Source organism: Biomphalaria glabrata, chromosome 14 (genome assembly GCF_947242115.1).
Source record: "Biomphalaria glabrata chromosome 14, xgBioGlab47.1, whole genome shotgun sequence".
Lineage (NCBI taxonomy): Eukaryota > Metazoa > Mollusca > Gastropoda > Planorbidae > Biomphalaria > Biomphalaria glabrata.
In genome coordinates this window covers 3,428,321-3,445,575 of record NC_074724.1, presented here as the reverse complement: position 1 = coordinate 3,445,575, position 17,255 = coordinate 3,428,321, and the positions used below count along the sequence as shown (strand labels likewise).

The 17,255-nt window shown below is 36.0% G+C and overlaps 1 protein-coding gene across 3 annotated transcripts; it reads left to right on the top strand.

Annotated features, from left to right (window-relative positions):
- Positions 1-4,180: 4,180 nt before the first annotated feature.
- On the top strand, positions 4,181-13,020 carry LOC106061629 (ankyrin homolog). 3 transcript variants are annotated; one of them, XM_056009471.1, is made up of 4 exons: positions 4,193-4,292; positions 7,233-7,352; positions 7,884-9,502; positions 10,229-13,019. In XM_056009471.1, the coding sequence occupies exons 3-4, from the start codon at positions 7,899-7,901 to the stop codon at positions 10,281-10,283; spliced, it is 1,659 nt and encodes a 552-aa protein (XP_055865446.1). In that variant the 5' UTR covers positions 4,193-4,292; positions 7,233-7,352; positions 7,884-7,898; the 3' UTR covers positions 10,284-13,019. The 3 variants fall into 3 exon arrangements, with proteins under 3 accessions (XP_055865445.1, XP_055865446.1, XP_055865444.1); XM_056009470.1 differs by lacking the exon at positions 7,233-7,352 and having other exon boundaries at positions 4,181-4,292; positions 10,229-13,018; XM_056009469.1 differs by lacking the exons at positions 4,193-4,292; positions 7,233-7,352 and adding an exon at positions 7,381-7,443 and having other exon boundaries at positions 10,229-13,020.
- The last annotated feature ends 4,235 nt before the right edge of the window (positions 13,021-17,255 follow it).

Here is a 17,255-nt window from a genome sequence, read left to right as displayed (position 1 = left end):
TAATTTCCACATCAAGCGTAAGTCAAACTCAATGACGGCTCAGACACCAAAATGTGATGAGTGTCTTCTTTTGTGACAGGTACCATCAAAAGAGATTGTGATCAAAGAGCAGCCTGTTGAGCTAACCATGTCATCATAAGAAGGTTTAGTTACTTTAGTCTTAACATATCAGCTGCTTTATTCATGCTTTTTGCTGCTGCTTCAAGAACTGCTTTCTCTTTGTAAACAAAATCGTTCTGCCCAGAGCTGACCTCCAGGTGGCCTTTCAAAATCTATGAAATGAGCCATTGTCAATATATGACTGAATGAGGTCAGTGAGAATGTGGGTAACAAGCCATTGAATGTATGAAATCATACATTTAGTACTTCAAGCGGCCTAATAAGAAATAGGCATTTAAAACATCAATACAATGAAAATATAAAGTGTATAATCTGGACTAAAATATTTGTAAGATTTTCAGTTATTAAACACAATGTTAAATCAACTCATTTACGTGTGAGATAAGCGAATATTTTTATAAAATTGTAGAATTGTGAAAACTAAGCCTAGAAAAAAAAACATGTCATTTACGATATATAATACATTGTGTCCATTCAAATTTAATATTAATGAAGTTTAACAAAGGTTAGCCTTTTTTTTTACAGGGAATTATGTTTTGATTTTATGTCCATTATCTCCCCTAAATTTTGCATTTACAAAAATTTTTAGGGATTGTTAGGGTATTACGTATCACAAAAAATTACTTTTTCTACTTTTCACCAACAGTGAATCAAATCGAAACAAGACCGAAAGTGTAAAGGAGTACTGCGACAGCTCAGCAATTCATTACAATGATGAGGTTGTTGCCAGGTATCTACAACCTTCTGTTCTGTGAGCTGTAGTCTGGGATAGATTCTCGTCAATGCCTGGGAGAGACTGTAGCCTGTTGACTGTAGCCTGGGAGAGACTGTCGCCTGTTGACTGTAGCCTGGGAGAGACTGTCGCCTGTTGACTGTAGCCTGGGAGAGACTGTAGCCTGGGAGAGACTGTAGCCTGTTGACTGTAGCCTGGGAGAGACTGTAGCCTGTTGACTGTAGCCTGGGAGAGACTGTAGCCTGTTGACTGTAGCCTGGGAGAGACTGTAGCCTGTTGACTGTAGCCTGGGAGAGACTATAGCCTGTTGACTGTAGCCTGGGAGAGACTGTAGCCTGTTGACTGTAGCCTGGGAGAGACTGTAGCCTGTTGACTGTAGCCTGGGAGAGACTGTAGCCTGTTGACTGTAGCCTGGGAGAGACTGTAGCCTGTTGACTGTAGCCTGGGAGAGACTATAGCCTGTTGACTGTAGCCTGGGAGAGACTGTAGCCTGTTGACTGTAGCCTGGGAGAGACTGTAGCCTGTTGACTGTAGCCTGGGAGAGACTGTAGCCTGTTGACTGTAGCCTGGGAGAGACTATAGCCTGTTGACTGTAGCCTGGGAGAGACTATAGCCTGTTGACTGTAGCCTGGGAGAGACTGTAGCCTGTTGACTGTAGCCTGGGAGAGACTGTCGCCTGTTGACTGTAGCCTGGGAGAGACTGTAGCCTGTTGACTGTAGCCTGGGAGAGACTGTAGCCTGTTGACTGTAGCCTGGGAGAGACTATAGCCTGTTGACTGTAGCCTGGGAGAGACTGTAGCCTGTTGACTGTAGCCTGGGAGAGGTTTATCATCGCATATATTTATACGGAAGAATGATTCCATTTTATCAATATTCCTTTCTTTGTTTATTTGATCAATGTAGGGCGGGAGTCAGTAAGACACGGCTCATTAGCGAACATATATCATTATTATTGTGTCAGAAACGAACGAGTAGTCTTTCTCTGGCGCTGCCAGGGTCGAGTTTCGTTAAAGAGAAAAAAAATTCATTATAGTCCCTTAAACAGTTTCCACTGAGGAATTTTCAGGTGATGTGGCAGGTCCGCAGCAGTACCGCTTATAAGCTCTAAGGCCTTGACATTTGTAAAAAAATTATAATGAAATTCATGGTATTGTCTTTAATAGTGTCTTAAACGTACATTTCTAATGATATAGCAGGTGTCCCGGTGGTGAGGTGGAAAATTGGTAAAGCTACCAAAATGAGTTGGAATCTCAGTGGTGATTGGGATTTCGTATTTTGGATTTTTTAGGAAGCACCTGAGTCCATCCAACTCTCCTGGGTGCCTGAGAAATTAGTAGGCGGTTGATCGTTGTGTTCATCTACTTGCTAAAAAGTTTAAACTAACAATAGACTATAAAACCTTCTACTTTTATAAGCACTTTAATAGCTCAGTGGCAAACACGCCGGCCTTCAATGGTAAGAGTTTTGAGTTCAAATGGATAAGAGATATTTGTTTTTATTTCAATTTTACATTCCCTTAAAACAAAAAGGAGGCGAGGGGGGGGGGGAACCTCCTAGGTGTTCTGCTCCCTCCCCAACTAGTCCACAAACGTGATTGGCCCACAGAGTATTCTATAAGAATAGAAGTTGAGCCAAACACAAAAAAATTAAAATATTTCTAATCGCACACCCTCGTTAGTGCTAGCCTCTACATCTATTAAACAAATTAATTACATGATCTATTGAAACTAATGGATGCAATTTCACTGCAAAAAAAAAATAAAAAAAAGGTTTGTTTTTAAAAACGTTTATTTTAAATTTTACTGATTAAAATAAGATTAATTGACGATAATCCAAAAAGTTTTTGTTTTTTTTTAACCAGTGTGATATGTATTAACAATGTTCATGGGTCACCATAAAGGTAGAATAATTATAGTTTTAAAAAAACTGCGGATATATGTGTATGAACGTGGGATTATTTTGATATTATAATAATAAACAATTATGTTCATTGGATAAGAGTTTCAGAATCTTACATCAAAAAGAAAAAAAAATTGCCCCCTCCCTAAAATGATCAACATAAAGGTCTGGAATATATACTCCCGAGTAAGCTGTTCAGCCTCAACGAGGCACTTGGGTGGAAATGACCATTAGAGGAAGTGATTAGGCTAAATGAATGGCGAAACAAAACTCTTGTGGGAGTGTCCAAGGGAACACGAGATCTTTCCCATTGCACGGAGCGGAGTTGAGAGCTCCCACGGCCCTGTCGATAAGCCTTGCGCCGTTCCTCAAGAGACCGTTACATAATGGCGAGTCCTGCACGGTTAGCTTGGTACAACATTGGAAAATGGTGGAGGTTCTTGGTATACTCGGCCTTTGGCCATGCATTCTAGTCCATGCGCCCGGAGTGCCAGATATATCGATCGGAAATTGCAATGTTTTACATAGGCATTGACTTGGATCTCTTCCAGACAGAACGGTTGTTCAAACATGTTTTTTTTTTCCCGTTCAAACATGTTGTTTTTTTTCAAACCTAGAGCTCGGAGAGGCTTCAGCTCAGCTCTAAGACAATCAAACGGAATTTATACTTAATAAACTATAAACTGTATTATACCCATGTCTCAGATCCATAAAGAAGGGTTGAGACATGCGCTGCTTGATAGATATTGATTCCAAAAAAGTCTTGCATTATGGATTAGAAAAAAAGAAAGTTTTACAATCAAACAATAACATAAAGCAAAAAGTTCATTTAGCAGTAATTAGACTAATATTAGAATTCGCTGCCTCTGTTTGGTATCCCTCAACTCAAGAAAACATAAAGAAACTAAACAAACAATAAAGCCGTGAGATTAAAAACAAGTTGATATTCACATCTGACTAGAGAAGGCGTAACACAACTAGTAAAATCACTGAACTTTTAAAAAAGCACTTTAGAAGTCTTAAAAGTACCAATATGAATAATACATAAAAACACTGACCATAATTTACACATATAAAAATGAAACCTAATAAAATATTAAAACACAAAGATAAAGGCACAGTTTTTACAAAATTCCATATGTCAGTAAAATTTAAACACGTCCTTCATTTCCCAAATGCCATGACAGCATTGATCGGGTTGCCTGAATCAGTCTCAAATTAAAACTAGATTTATACAGGAATATGCGTACAACGTAATTATCTTCTTGTTCGTACGAACGTCTGTAGTTTATAATATAAGAAAAGAAGATTCTATAGAAATTTCATACGTAAAAGTTAGACGTTACACATTTATTTTCATTTGACATTTCTATTCAATCTGGAGTTTTTTTTATAACACAGTCTTGGTTTTTTTTTTAAATCCCATTATTTATAAAAGTAGAATGTTGTCTGCATCCGAGGTGAGGAGGTTACGTTTTAAAATGTTAGGAACAGTTATAATGAAAAACAATTAAAATGTTGAAATGTCCATAGAACAAATGTAAGTTCCTCTTTATTGTATTTCAAAAGCTTAAATTGAAACGTTTGTTATAGAGTTTATTCATGAAGATAGTGTTAGTTGTAAGTCAGAAGTAATTCTCTTTTATTGTGATTGTTATGAAATATAATATGGCGTGTACACATTTCTGTTGAGGTTGTGGATTAAGTCATACATTTGCGTTGTGTGTTTTAGTACGCATACTTGTATTTTAACATTTTTCATAAATATGTTAATTTGAAAAAGGTTCTGTATCATTTTTAATGAAAGAACTTGTAAATTACATAGTGCTTTCTTGATATAAATTGTGCTTATAAACTCAACTAAAAATAAATTTCCGGAAAATCCCTTTTGTTTTTATGGGGAAAATGATCATGTATAACTCACGCTATTTTTAGATGTTTACATTTTGATGACGCCAGGAAGAGCTGATTCGTATTAGGCTGTAGGAGTCCGTCTAGTCAAGGGGTTCTCAACCTTGGAGCGCAACTCCTTTAGGGGTTGAATGACAATTTGCCAGGAGTCGCCTAAGACCATTAGACATTTTTTGATTGTTTCATCATGAAAAGGTTGTTTTTATTTCTTCGTTCCTAATTTCTTTATAAAAAAAAAAAAAGCATTTGTAAATAGTTGATATACATTACATTTGTGTGGATGGGACAGGTGGACCTTTACTTACATGAAACTATTATCAGTCGAAATGTGAAACGATCGTTAAGTAACAGTTTTAATAAAATAATAATGGGCGGTGGGGGGTGGGGATAAAAGTTGTAAGAACATAAACATATTGCCTGAGAGGTCGCTTTGAGTAAGTTAGTGCAACATAATTGCTTGAACAAAGACCGCGTTTTTCATTAGTTGCTAGTTCTTCATAAATATACTTGACATTCAAACTAGGTGTTGCAGATTACATTTCAATTTTTGCTTCATTATATTTCACAAAAGTTTTCTTCTAATTAATATTCTACGTTTTAATTTTGTATGTTGAAGGGTTCAGATGGCTAGCCCAATAACTGAAATGAAATGTGCAGAAGTTTCCAGATTAGGCAGCTCTCGATATAGTTTTCTTCTAAAGGGGTGTTTGGTACAGTGTTTGGTACAGTGTTTGGTACAGTGTTTGGTACAGTGTTTGGTACAGTGTTTGGTACAGTGTTTGGTACAGTGTTTGTACATTTCACTGGGTCCTAATGTTCACCTTCTATGAACATATGTCGCATCTGGCTGTTTCGTTTCTGAGGCGAGGGAAAAAAAACGAGGGCTTGGCCGATTTCGATTTAATCTACTCACAATTAGATGAAATTACTATAAAATTGCAAATCAAACAATATTTCAATGGTGAAGATTTACCAGATCATTTCCTTCCAATGATGCTTCAACTTTGCAAAACAAAATTGGTCACACTAAAATTAACATGATGCCAACCTAATTTGCTTTCTATGAGGAACATGGCACCATACCTTCTGAATTCGCATGACATCCCGATTGCAATTGCCAGAAATCCATGGACAAAGCTTGAAGTTATTTAGGAGACGTCAAAGCTCAGTTGCAATGAAGCGAACATTAATTTCTCCATGTTGAATTCACATTTCTGAATATTCGTTTGTCGTCATAGCCCGTTCTGAGATATGTTGCGCATTCTTCTTCTATTTTCAACGACATCACAGGTTATCCAGCTAGTCAGTTATCATTATCAAGTCTTAATTCAGAGGCAGGAGATGACGTATATTGTTATCTTGCAAAAGACTGTCCCGAGAGTTCCTGATCTAGTGAAAGAGAAACAAAATCAACCTTCGCACTAACATTGGCGTATTTGGAAATATTATAAATATAGCTTTTATATAAATATAGCTTTTATATAGCGCTACTTTCATGCTTATAGCATGCTCAGAGCGCTTTGGTCCAATCTCATTTGTGGACCAGTGGAGGGGAGGGGGTATCTAGGAGTTGGTTTTCCGTGCTGCCTTTAGGCGCTCAGTAAACACAACTCTGCCCGAGTCGGGTGTCGAACCTCGAGCCCCCTTCTAGGTAGCCAAGCCAAGCCAAGTTCAAGCGCACTTGGCCTCTCGACCATGCTTATATATTTTAGTAGCGATAAAGAAGCGTTTCTTAACATTCATTACAGGCGGCGACCCCCCCCCCCCCCAAATATTTAATAAAACAATTGTTCGCATCTTCCTCGGCCAACAAGGGAGAACTCTGTAGGCTCCTTAGATACATTTTAATTGTGTAAGTGTTTGGTAGACTACAAACCTGGAGATAGTATTGGGGATGCTGCAGTTTTCCTTCCCTCCACTAAGAGGGTTTTTCTTTTAGACCTAATAAAATGCAAAGCTTTATCTATGTTTTTAACAATGAGAATACGTAAATGATATATACATTGTGATTACGATATTATAACATTACCAAATTTCCGATCATGACGTAAAATAATTTTACGGTTGGGGTGGGAGGTGGGGCGCCGCCTAATGGAGGACTGTTTTAGGGGCTGTGGAACAAAGAAGGTTGAGAACCGCTGTAATCTATCATTTGCTTCTCAGCCTCAAGTTAGCGTTCGGTGGTAACCACCGTCAGAAGGAGAATATTAGGCCAATAGGGAAGCATAACAGCGTCTATATTTGGTGATGCTGATTTCATTTAAACTAATACAAGATGGGCTGAATATTTGTATATAGACCATTTATTACAATCGTTGGAAAGAGTGATGTAATCTAGGGAATTCCCGATGTGAAATGTATTATTTTAGATATTGGGTTTTCTCACTAGATTTGAGTTTAATTTTTTTTTGTACATATATGTTAAAAATGTTGTTTTTGTTATTTAATATTTTTACACAATTCAGATGTCCTTTTCTTCTACTCTTATATACTAATATCATCTCTTGATGTCAACATGTATTGATTACAAACAAATTGTTTGTATGACATGTTTCGGATGTTCTTTCAGAGTTGAAGGTTATTACATCCTAGCCCAAACCTTACGCAGGATGATGTCGGGCAGGGTCTGAAAGAGGACAATCACGAAGACTATCCAAAGCACATACCATATCATTTCGTTGTTATTCAGGTATCAAAGTCAGGTTCAAATGATGTAATATACATTCAACTTCATTCGAGTATTCAACTAAATGCTTACTAATGTTACTGAAAGTGTGGAGGTATATCTACATTTCTAAACCTTTTATTTAACTATGTTACAATTATACCTGTGGGCAATTGACTCGAAGCGACCAAATCTGAACTTCTGGCCAGAATTACACAGTATTCAGTAGCACTTATAACTCACAACAATCTGGACAGACAAAGTCATAGCGCTCGGCACTAAAATCAGACTGACGCGCTTCCTGGTCGTGCAACAAGATCCGTTAAATTAGTACTTCCAAACATATTTTGAATTTTTAAATATTAAAAACAAATAAGTAAAACCAAAAAAAAGTTGAATACCTGATAGTATTAGGCTATTGTTATTTTTAGTAATTAAAATGATACAATTAAATGGTAACACGAGAAAACATTACATGTACCCAACTGCATTTATTCCTTTATTCGTATTTACTCATTATTTAATAATTTATTATGCTTTATATATATTTTAAAGGAAAAGCCTTTACAAATGGCAAATAGAAATTTCACAACAGAGCTGAACAGAGCTGCCAGAAACGGGCAATCTAAAGAGCTTAAAAGAATACTCAAACATGGTGCCAACATAGATGCACCTGACGGCAATGGCATGACACCACTCATGCTGGCGTCCAAGTTCAGGCATCATAACATCGCCAAATTTCTTGTCCAAAGTGGAGCGAACGTAAACGCTGCAGACCGCCAGGGTATGACGTCACTCATGCACGCAGCACAGTTTGGCAAGAATAACACACTTGACCTACTTATGGACAACCAAGCAGACATTAATGGTAAAGACAACTTGGGTAATACAGCGTTGATGCACGCAGCTGAAACGCGGCACATCCTTAGACTGAAACAGCTCGTTCAGCGCGGTGCGCAAGTTGACAGCGTGGATTTGGCGGGAAAGTCTGCACTTATGCATGCGTCCCAGTCAGGAATACGTCAGGCTGTGAAATACCTCATCGATCAGCATGCGGACTTACATGCACAAGACGAAAATGGAATGACTGCCTTGATGCACGCCTGTGCGAGTGGGTATGGAAGCAGAATCAAACTACTCGTTAAAAGTGGCGCCAGAATTAACTTCAAGGACTACAACGGCAGAAACGCGTTGATGCATGCTGCTATAAAAGGACACTCCAGCTCCTTCAACATCCTTATCAACCTAAACGCTACTATACATGATGACGACATGTACGGAAACACAGCACTGATGTTTGCCTCTGAATACGGTCATTTTAGAATCGTAGAAAAGATTCTCAGAAGCAAAGCAATAGTCGACATCAACCAACGTAATCAGGAAGGCAGGACCGCATTAATGCCAGCATTAAAATATGGGCACATCAAAGTTGTCAACATACTTCTCAAATATAACGCCGACATTCATTTAGAGGACAACAAAGGCTGCACTGCATTAATGTTTGCAGCCGAGAATGGCAAAAAGGAAAATGTCCTAAAACTTCTGAAGAAGGAAGCTGATGTCAACAAACAAAATGTCAACAACAAAGACGCTCTAATGTACGCTTCTGAGAATGGAAATCACTATGCGGTCGAAGCTCTTATCAAGCATAAAGCTCTTGTACATAGGCAGGATGTGAACGGTCTAACTTCACTGCATTTTGCGTCTAAGGAGGGCCACCATAAAGTCGTCAAATTATTGTTAAAGCATAAAGCAAACAAAGACGCAATATCCGCCTCTGGTGCAACGGCGCTTATGTATGCATGTCGAAAAGGTCATCTAAAGACGGTCAACTTATTGATAAGCAAAGGCGTCGACACCAACGCAGTGGATGCAGCGGGTAAAACAGCTCTGATGCATGCCGTTAGAAACGACCACAGGTGCATCGTGGAAAAACTTATCAACAACGGAGCTGATGTCAATGTGGTATCTCGCAAGAGGAAGACGGCACTGGCGTATGCCATGTCGAAAAAGCACGATAAAATAGAGGAACTTCTAAGAAGTTTCAACGCTGAAGACTATACACGTTGCAATAGGGAGCTGCCTTCTTGCAGCACCTTATGCATGACGGACGATAAAGGTACACAAACTGATTCCGAAAGTGAACGGGAGACTTCCATTACTATGAGCCACGGGTTAGTATTGTTATTTGAATGTGTTTAAGCGTTTCTTTCGATTTTTTTTTATAAAAATATTGTGGTTAATGTTTTTTAGGTTGAATGTTATTGCGAAGAAGGCGTATTGAACTGCCTTTTAAGATATGTGTTGATCTAAATATAAGAGCCTTTTTAGACAAGATGTAATTGGATGTATTGGTCTAGATATTGAAGCTAATTTTTTAAGACAGGTTGTAATACTGCATTCCTCACTTATCTTCGGACTTGAAGACTAGCCTTATTATTATTGGTCTAGATATCGGAGCTGATCGGGTTAGACAAGACGTATAGATTTATATATTGGACTTCGTCTGCTTTCATAGAAAGTATTTATGTAAAAATACAATAAGAGATTACAAGCTTAAATACAAAGTAATGATCTAGGAACAAGAGCATAGCAGCATAATAACAATCTACAGAAAATATAAACATGCGGTCGTATGCATAAATTTCTAATCGTGAAGCTCATGAGTTTTATTAAGAAAAAAAAACAAACTAAAACGATATTTGGGTCCTAGAAGCAAAAAAGATTTTAAACATACGAAACTTACCCTGGCTAATGTAACATGAGAAATCATCAAAATAGTGCTATTTTTTATTTTTTCCCACTACTGTAATGAAAACAACTTTTTTTCCAAATTTTAAGAAAGTCACAATAATATTTTTTCTAAATTCATTAAATTTTAATTGTATTTCTTTTTGCAGAAATTCTCCCGTAAATGTGATTCTGAAAAACGCTGGAGTTGTTTACGTGAATTGATTTGAAAACAGTCAGTATTCAGATTTTACTGTAGCAAGCAATGGATAATGGCGAGCAATGCAAGCGCGACGACTCCATTTATTGGACGTAGCAGACGTTAAATTTAAAGCAGACGACAGGCTTATCGCGGAAGGTGTGGAAGTTGGGATCTTTAATTTCAAACTCAAGTCAGTTTATATAATGATTCCAATCTTCGGTTTCACTACAAGGCCTTATTAAAATAATGAGTTAAATTTTAAAAAAAGACATTATTACAGAACATAGCATTAAGTGGTAAGTTCAAGGTTTGTCTAGATGTGTTAATAAACAAGAATCAAGTATTTTGTATGCAATATATGAAAGATGTATCTCATGAATGAATATTACACATAACTACTCAGCACACAACAGTTTATAGATGTTAAACGATAATTGGAATGTTAAATTATTTGTGTTTAAGGCATTTACCAAAATAGGTTTTTGATTATGTTTTAGTGTTGTTGTTTGTTTTTTTTGCACTGTAAGATTCCTTACTTGCTAACGTGACCTTGTAGATGCAAAGGGGTTAAAAGCCCTTCTTTATGAATCTAAGTCAGGGAGGCATATATCTAGAAATCTGTATAAGAATGTTATCTATGTCTTCCCGCCAATATTATAATAAAATGTACATTGTATTTCCTATATCTCAAAGGATGAATGCTAGTGTGGACAGTATAAAGACTTTTTTTTGGGAGATACCTATGGGCTAGTTAGAGTACATATTTTGATAATATGTCAACGGCAACTTTAAAAAAGAAATAGTTGGGCAATAGTCGGCGCAAGAAAAGTGCATTGCCCAACTCCCTAGCACCACTTTTAAATATCAGCTAATCATCAGTGCCCAGAGAAGCAAATGGACCACCCATAAGAAACAGCTATTGAACTATGCCTGCATTATGTTTGACAAATATGTACATAATTTAAGCACATGCGAGGTCTGAACTCGCGCTACGGGCTGCACTACTTCAAATTTCTGTTTAGATCTGGACACTCGCGTTTACACGAGGTTTGCCTTCCTTATGTCTGTGTATCTTTGTAAATATTTTTTTCTGTTTGAGTTGGTTGGGTGGTAAGGAGGCTATTTTTTCCGCATGATGGAGACTTAAAATAGGATTGGTAATGATGTAAGTAGTTTGACTTTCACAAATATATTCTTTCGATAAATAACGTGAAATATTAAACATAAAGCCTGGTGCTAGGTTGGGCATCTCTCATGACTGAGTGACTTGCGCTGAAAATTTCGATTTGAGTGAGGAGGGTCCTCAAAACGTCGACCTCACTCCCTCGCCCAAAGAGCCATCCTTTTCCAGAAGTAACATTTGGTCAAGACATCCGTGAATGAGTTTGGGTGAAAGTGATGACATGAGACTTTCTGTTTGCTGTTAGTTGCCTTTCTGTCTAACTTGTCTAGTAATGATTAAAATGCACTCAGACTGCCAAAAGGATTATCAACCTAAGTAGCATTTTTAAAGTAACAATTTTTGGTTACACTCTTTCAGCATTTGCGCCTCTTTTTTTAATATTTTGTCCAGAAAGAATTGCACTTTTGTTTTTCATCTTTACAAATTAAATTGAAATAGTAAATTGATATAACAGTGTTATGTATTTTTATTATTTCATTTATTTTATTTATTGCCCAGTGGGCAGTTGATAACATTCAATAACTAAAAATTAATTGGCCACTGTTATGTGACGAACTATGATTGCAAAGTGCCTATCAGTATACACTTTTATATCTATTTTTTTTTATTATTTCATCATTATGAAGTTTTAATGAGAGAATGTTGTTTGTATTTTATCATCAGCATCAAAGTTTTTAAATGTACTTATTTCTATAGAACATCCAGTGTTACATCCATAAAAGTATGAATATTCTATCTAAACCCTATCTGCATTTATGGCACGATAACTATAAATAGGTGGCATTTCGGAGTATCCGGTGCACAGAATAATGAATACTGACGAAATGTTTATCTTGTAAAAGGGTACGCTATTTTGTTTAGCACTATTTTAAAAAAGCACTCCAGAATATCGCTTGTAGCTCAAAATTATTTCAATGAAGACGAAGTGTTCGAATTTAAATCTACGGTTTGAAAGTTAGTTAAAAACAAAATGGGCGACTGACTGGCTGTACTATTGCAAAGATGGTATGAAAGTTAAATTGATTTGCCTTGCTGTGATGTATATGGACATGTTTCTGAACATGTTCAATTTATCACCCTAGATAGTCTATTAAGACTGATTGCCTAGTATATCATAAGTATTAACTCTTTCTCTCCGTAATTATTTTCCGCGTTCAGAAGGAATTATTCATTCATCCCATTTTTGTATTTTACTAGCCTGTAAGGGTTAAACTTCAATAACGTTTTTCATTATATTAGACAATGTCTTAATTGGTAGAGATGGATGTATGCCCTTTTTACGTAACACCAATTAAAGTTTACGAGCACAAAAATTAAGTTAATTTAATGGGGTCTAATCAACGATGTTATCGTCAATCAAATGAGAAAGAGTTAAATCAAAAACCTACAGCAATGTAGATACTCTCATTACTAAACACCTTGTGACGTTTCAGTCCTATAATTTGCAACAGCGTTGTGTGCTAGAGAGTATTCTATTTCTAAATGTATATTATGAGACTATTGTGAGCATATTGTATTTATCAATCATCTCCCTTTTTCTTCTTCTTAAACTGTCAGGTAGACTGGTAGAGTTGAGCCTTTAAAAAAAAAAAAAATACTTTTATCTTTTATTAATTAAATACCTCTCTATCATTGTGCTCTTTACAATTTTATTTGCAAAAGATTTTTTTAGGTGTTTTTTTTTTTTTTTTTAAGGAAACCTCAGAATTTGCGCTATTCAATTTTAGCTTTATCATCATAGGAATCCTTGGGCCTTAGGCCTCTTTTCTTTGCCTCTTTTTTGGGCTTTATGTGCCTCTTTTATGGGCCATCTTGCCTCTTTTGTGGGCTTTTTTTTTTTTTTTTTTTTTTAATGTTTTTATTTCTAAGTTCTAATAATTCACAAGTATTAAATCATAAACATTTGAAAAGTGACTAACCTAAAAATACAATAATAGTAATAGAAATATTATTTAATATCAAGGACATACTACCTAACCATTGAACCCACTCTAAAATGATACAAGTATCCTCTACTCCAGAACAATCAACACAATATCAGATATCCATGACCCCCAACACCCCATTTGTGCAAAACTACTTGAGCATTGTGCAGGTATATGAAAATCAAACTAGATAATTCTCTACCCTAAAATCCATTATTTTTCTAAATGTCAATTCTAATTGATTAGGATCAAACACCTTATTATTATGAAGACATTTGAGCCAGCTAGCCCAAACAAGATTCCTGTATTCGGAAACAATAATCAAGTTAAAGTTATGTATCATTTTATTTTTTAGTTTTGGCAGCTTGTTTAAAATAATAGACAAGTTAACATTTACATAGTTGCCACAGTTTGCTTCTAATAAGTCCCTTACAGTACTTCTAATTTGAAGGAATAATGGACATTCCAAATACATATGTTTTTCACTATCAGCATTTTCAAGATGGCATAGTATATATTCACGGTCATTCGCCCGTCTTCTAACCATAGGGGTCATCCCAAAGATAAGTCTATAACTTATCTCTCTAGCTTTTGGTGGGATATGTTTGCTGTGTAGGTTCATGAATGTGTCCTTGAATTCTGTCACCCCAAGAACTCTCCCCCACTTAATCCTATTCACTAGGCTTTCATGTAACAGCTTTTTAAGTGCTGTGTATGATTCTCTGGTTTTGTTGTGTATTAAATGTTCATTACCAGGTAAAATTCTTGAAATAGATCTGTAAAATGGATGAGTGACTGTACCGAAATAGTGAGGAGTATCATTGTGTATTGGAAGAAGACTACTTAATCTTAAACCATAATAGTAAACTGTCAAGGGAAAGTTTGTTGGGTTTCTAACTACTTGACCTACAAATTTTAGCCTTAGCGAATGTATTTTTGTTTTAACATCTTGCAAGTTTATCCCCCCGTCCTCTTTGTTTTCAATGAGGGTAGTGTGCTTAATGCTCCTAATAGTGTTTTTAAATATAAAGCTTCTAATTAACTTGTTCAGCTTGTTTATGAATTTAGGAGGTGGCTCTGTAATGTTAGCTAAATAGACAATCTTTGGGATGACCAAACTATTTATCAATACAGCTCTACCAAATATTGTAGAACCTGTGTGCTGATACAGTTTAATCAAGTTTGAGGCTTTGACAAAAATATTCTCCCACTGGTCTTTACAATAGAACAAAGGATTACAGGTATAGACAATACCACAAATCTTGATTTTATCTACAATTTTAAAAGCGCAATTCTCTTTGAATTTCCATTTCCCTAGTCCCATTACAGAGGATTTATTTATATTTATTTTTGAACCACTAGCTTCTCCGAAAAGTGTAAATTTCTTTAGTATTCTCTCAATATCTTGCTCTGAAGATGGAAAAAAGGTTGTATCATCCGCATAGGCTTTGACTTTGATGGTTGGGAAGGAACGACCCGGTATATTTATCCCAATAATAGATGGGTCAGATCTTACATATTCCAAGAAGGGTTCCAAGCAAAGGATATACAAGAAAGGGGATAAGGGACAGCCCTGTCTGACAGACCTTTGTATGAGAGAATTATTAATTATCAATCTACTTGTTGCATTTGTATAGACAAGCTTTATACAAGCTTTATATATCTGATTAACGGGGAACTTATTTTACATTTCTCAAGCACATTGAACAAGAAGCTATGGCTTACTCGGTCAAAGGCTTTTTCTTGATCTACAGATAAAAGAGACACATTGAGGTTTTTATCCTTACTGTACATGATAAAATCCCGTGAAAAATGCGTCATGCCGTCTATGTTTCTGTCTGGGACACAACAGTACTAGTCATGTCCTATAAGTTGGTTTATGAGTGGTTTCATTCTTAGGAAAATCATTTTTGTGAGAAGTTTATAGTCTGTGTTGAGAAGTGAAATGGGCCTATAGTCGCTAGGTGAAGTGTTATTTTCAGATTTCTTAGGTAAAAGTGTGATGTATGCTTCGTTAAAATTTGGAGGAAATTGTCCCAGTTTAATGGCGTCGCTATATAGTAAGAGAGGACCAAGCAGGGGGAAGAAGGTTTTATAGAGTTCAAAGGTTAAGCCATCTGGACCGGGCGATTTATTGTTCTTAGTCGAGTCCAGGGCAGTCCTGAGTTCGTCTAGCGTAAATGCACTCCCTAAAAGATCTTCATCTGTCTTGTCCAGCTGATTGCAAAATTTTAGAAAATTATCTTGAGCATCAGTATATACTGGCTCTTCACTGTATATAGTAGTGAAGTGTTTTGTAAAAATATTCTTAATATCTTCATAATTATCTTCTTTATTCCCCTCACTATCTATGATGTTGTTTATTATTTTGCTTGATTGTACATTCTGTTCAAACGATAGGAATAGTTTACTAGGACCTTCATTACTTAAGTAATTTTTACACCTAATCTCAGCACCCCTATAAGTATACTTGTTTAATTCTTCTAGTTTTAAAAGAGTTTCTGTTTTAACGATTCCTAATCAAAAGTTGGGAGCTAAAAATTAGTTATCATGTTACTTCCAGTATATTTATAGTTTTTTTTTTTTTTTTTTTTTAAAGGAAACCTCAGAATTTGCGCTATTCAGTTTTAGCTTTATCATCATAGGAATCCTTGGGCCTTATGCCTCTTTTCTTTGCCTCTTTTTTGGGCTTTATATGCAAAACAATAGGATATAATATTTTTTTAAAGATAACATAAAAATATTCGTAATAGAAAAGGTAAAGGCTTTATTTCTGTTATCCATTCATATATGTATATATATATTTACCACCAACTCTTTCGATGTATTTTGATACTGATACCCATAACAAATACATTTTTAATAATTAAGTTAATGAAGCGGATGGAACAAATATTAAAATATATTAAACTTTTTATAAACTTAGTATTAAATTTTAATCTGCCCTGAAATTAAACATCAGTTTGGTAAAAAAAAAAAAAAAAAAAAGTCTTAGTTTGATTTTTTAAAAATTTATTTGTTGTATTTTTTATCTCACTTATATGCATGGTGGCTGAGTTGTAAACCGCTTGGCTTCCGAACCGAGAGATCTCATGTTCGAATTCATCAAAATCTAATGGGTACCCAACATTAGTTGGGAAAGTCAAGGCAGTTGGTTGTTGTGCTGGCCACATGTCACTCTCGTTAACCGTAAGCCATAGAAACAAAAGCCCGATACATAGCAAGGTATGGATGGGTATTTTACTTTTTTAATATTTAAGTTCATATCACAAGGTCCTCTGTCCTCCTAAGGACCTTCCTGCAAGAAACAGTAACAGGAGAAGGAAGAAGAGGTAAACAGAAAAGCTATAGGAAGACAACTATCAAAGAAAGGATGGGCCTGGAATAAGAGAATCTTGACAAGGCTAATAAAGAAAGACGGTCAATGGTTCATGGGTAGTCTCTTAACGGCAGTGCTAGATTTTCCAATAGCTTATGACCTCCGACAGATTTGGACTCTATTGTCCGAATGATCAATAGTCACATTTATACTTAAACCTGATTTTAATTTTAAAATCGAATTCCTTTATTTTGAAAAGTTTTTTTAAAAAGTTCAGCTAGGCCTAATGCCCAGGCCTTTATCTTATTTCTCTGACTTGATCCATAGTCGCTTTGCCATTGAAGGAGGCCCTAAAGTGATAGATGAACATCAAAATTGTATATCAGTTCAACCCAAAGATCTGTAAATGGTACTTTAGAAAGACAAATAATAATAGCTGGAAATACAAAGAGCCCCACATCTCAAAATATCTTAGAGCCTTTCCAATTCTAAATCTGTTCCTGCTTAATGGTCCAACAGACTAAAGCAGTGGTTCTTAAACCCTTTTCACCATGGAACTCCTTTATAT

Coding starts and splice junctions, on each gene's coding strand:
- LOC106061629 (XM_056009469.1), top strand. CDS start 7,414: ATGCTTACTAATGTTACTGAAAGTGTGGAG. Junction 7,444..7,883: donor ATGTTACTGAAAGTGTGGAG/GTATATCTACAT, acceptor TATATTTTAAAG/GAAAAGCCTTTACAAATGGC. Junction 9,503..10,228: donor TCCATTACTATGAGCCACGG/GTTAGTATTGTT, acceptor TTCTTTTTGCAG/AAATTCTCCCGTAAATGTGA.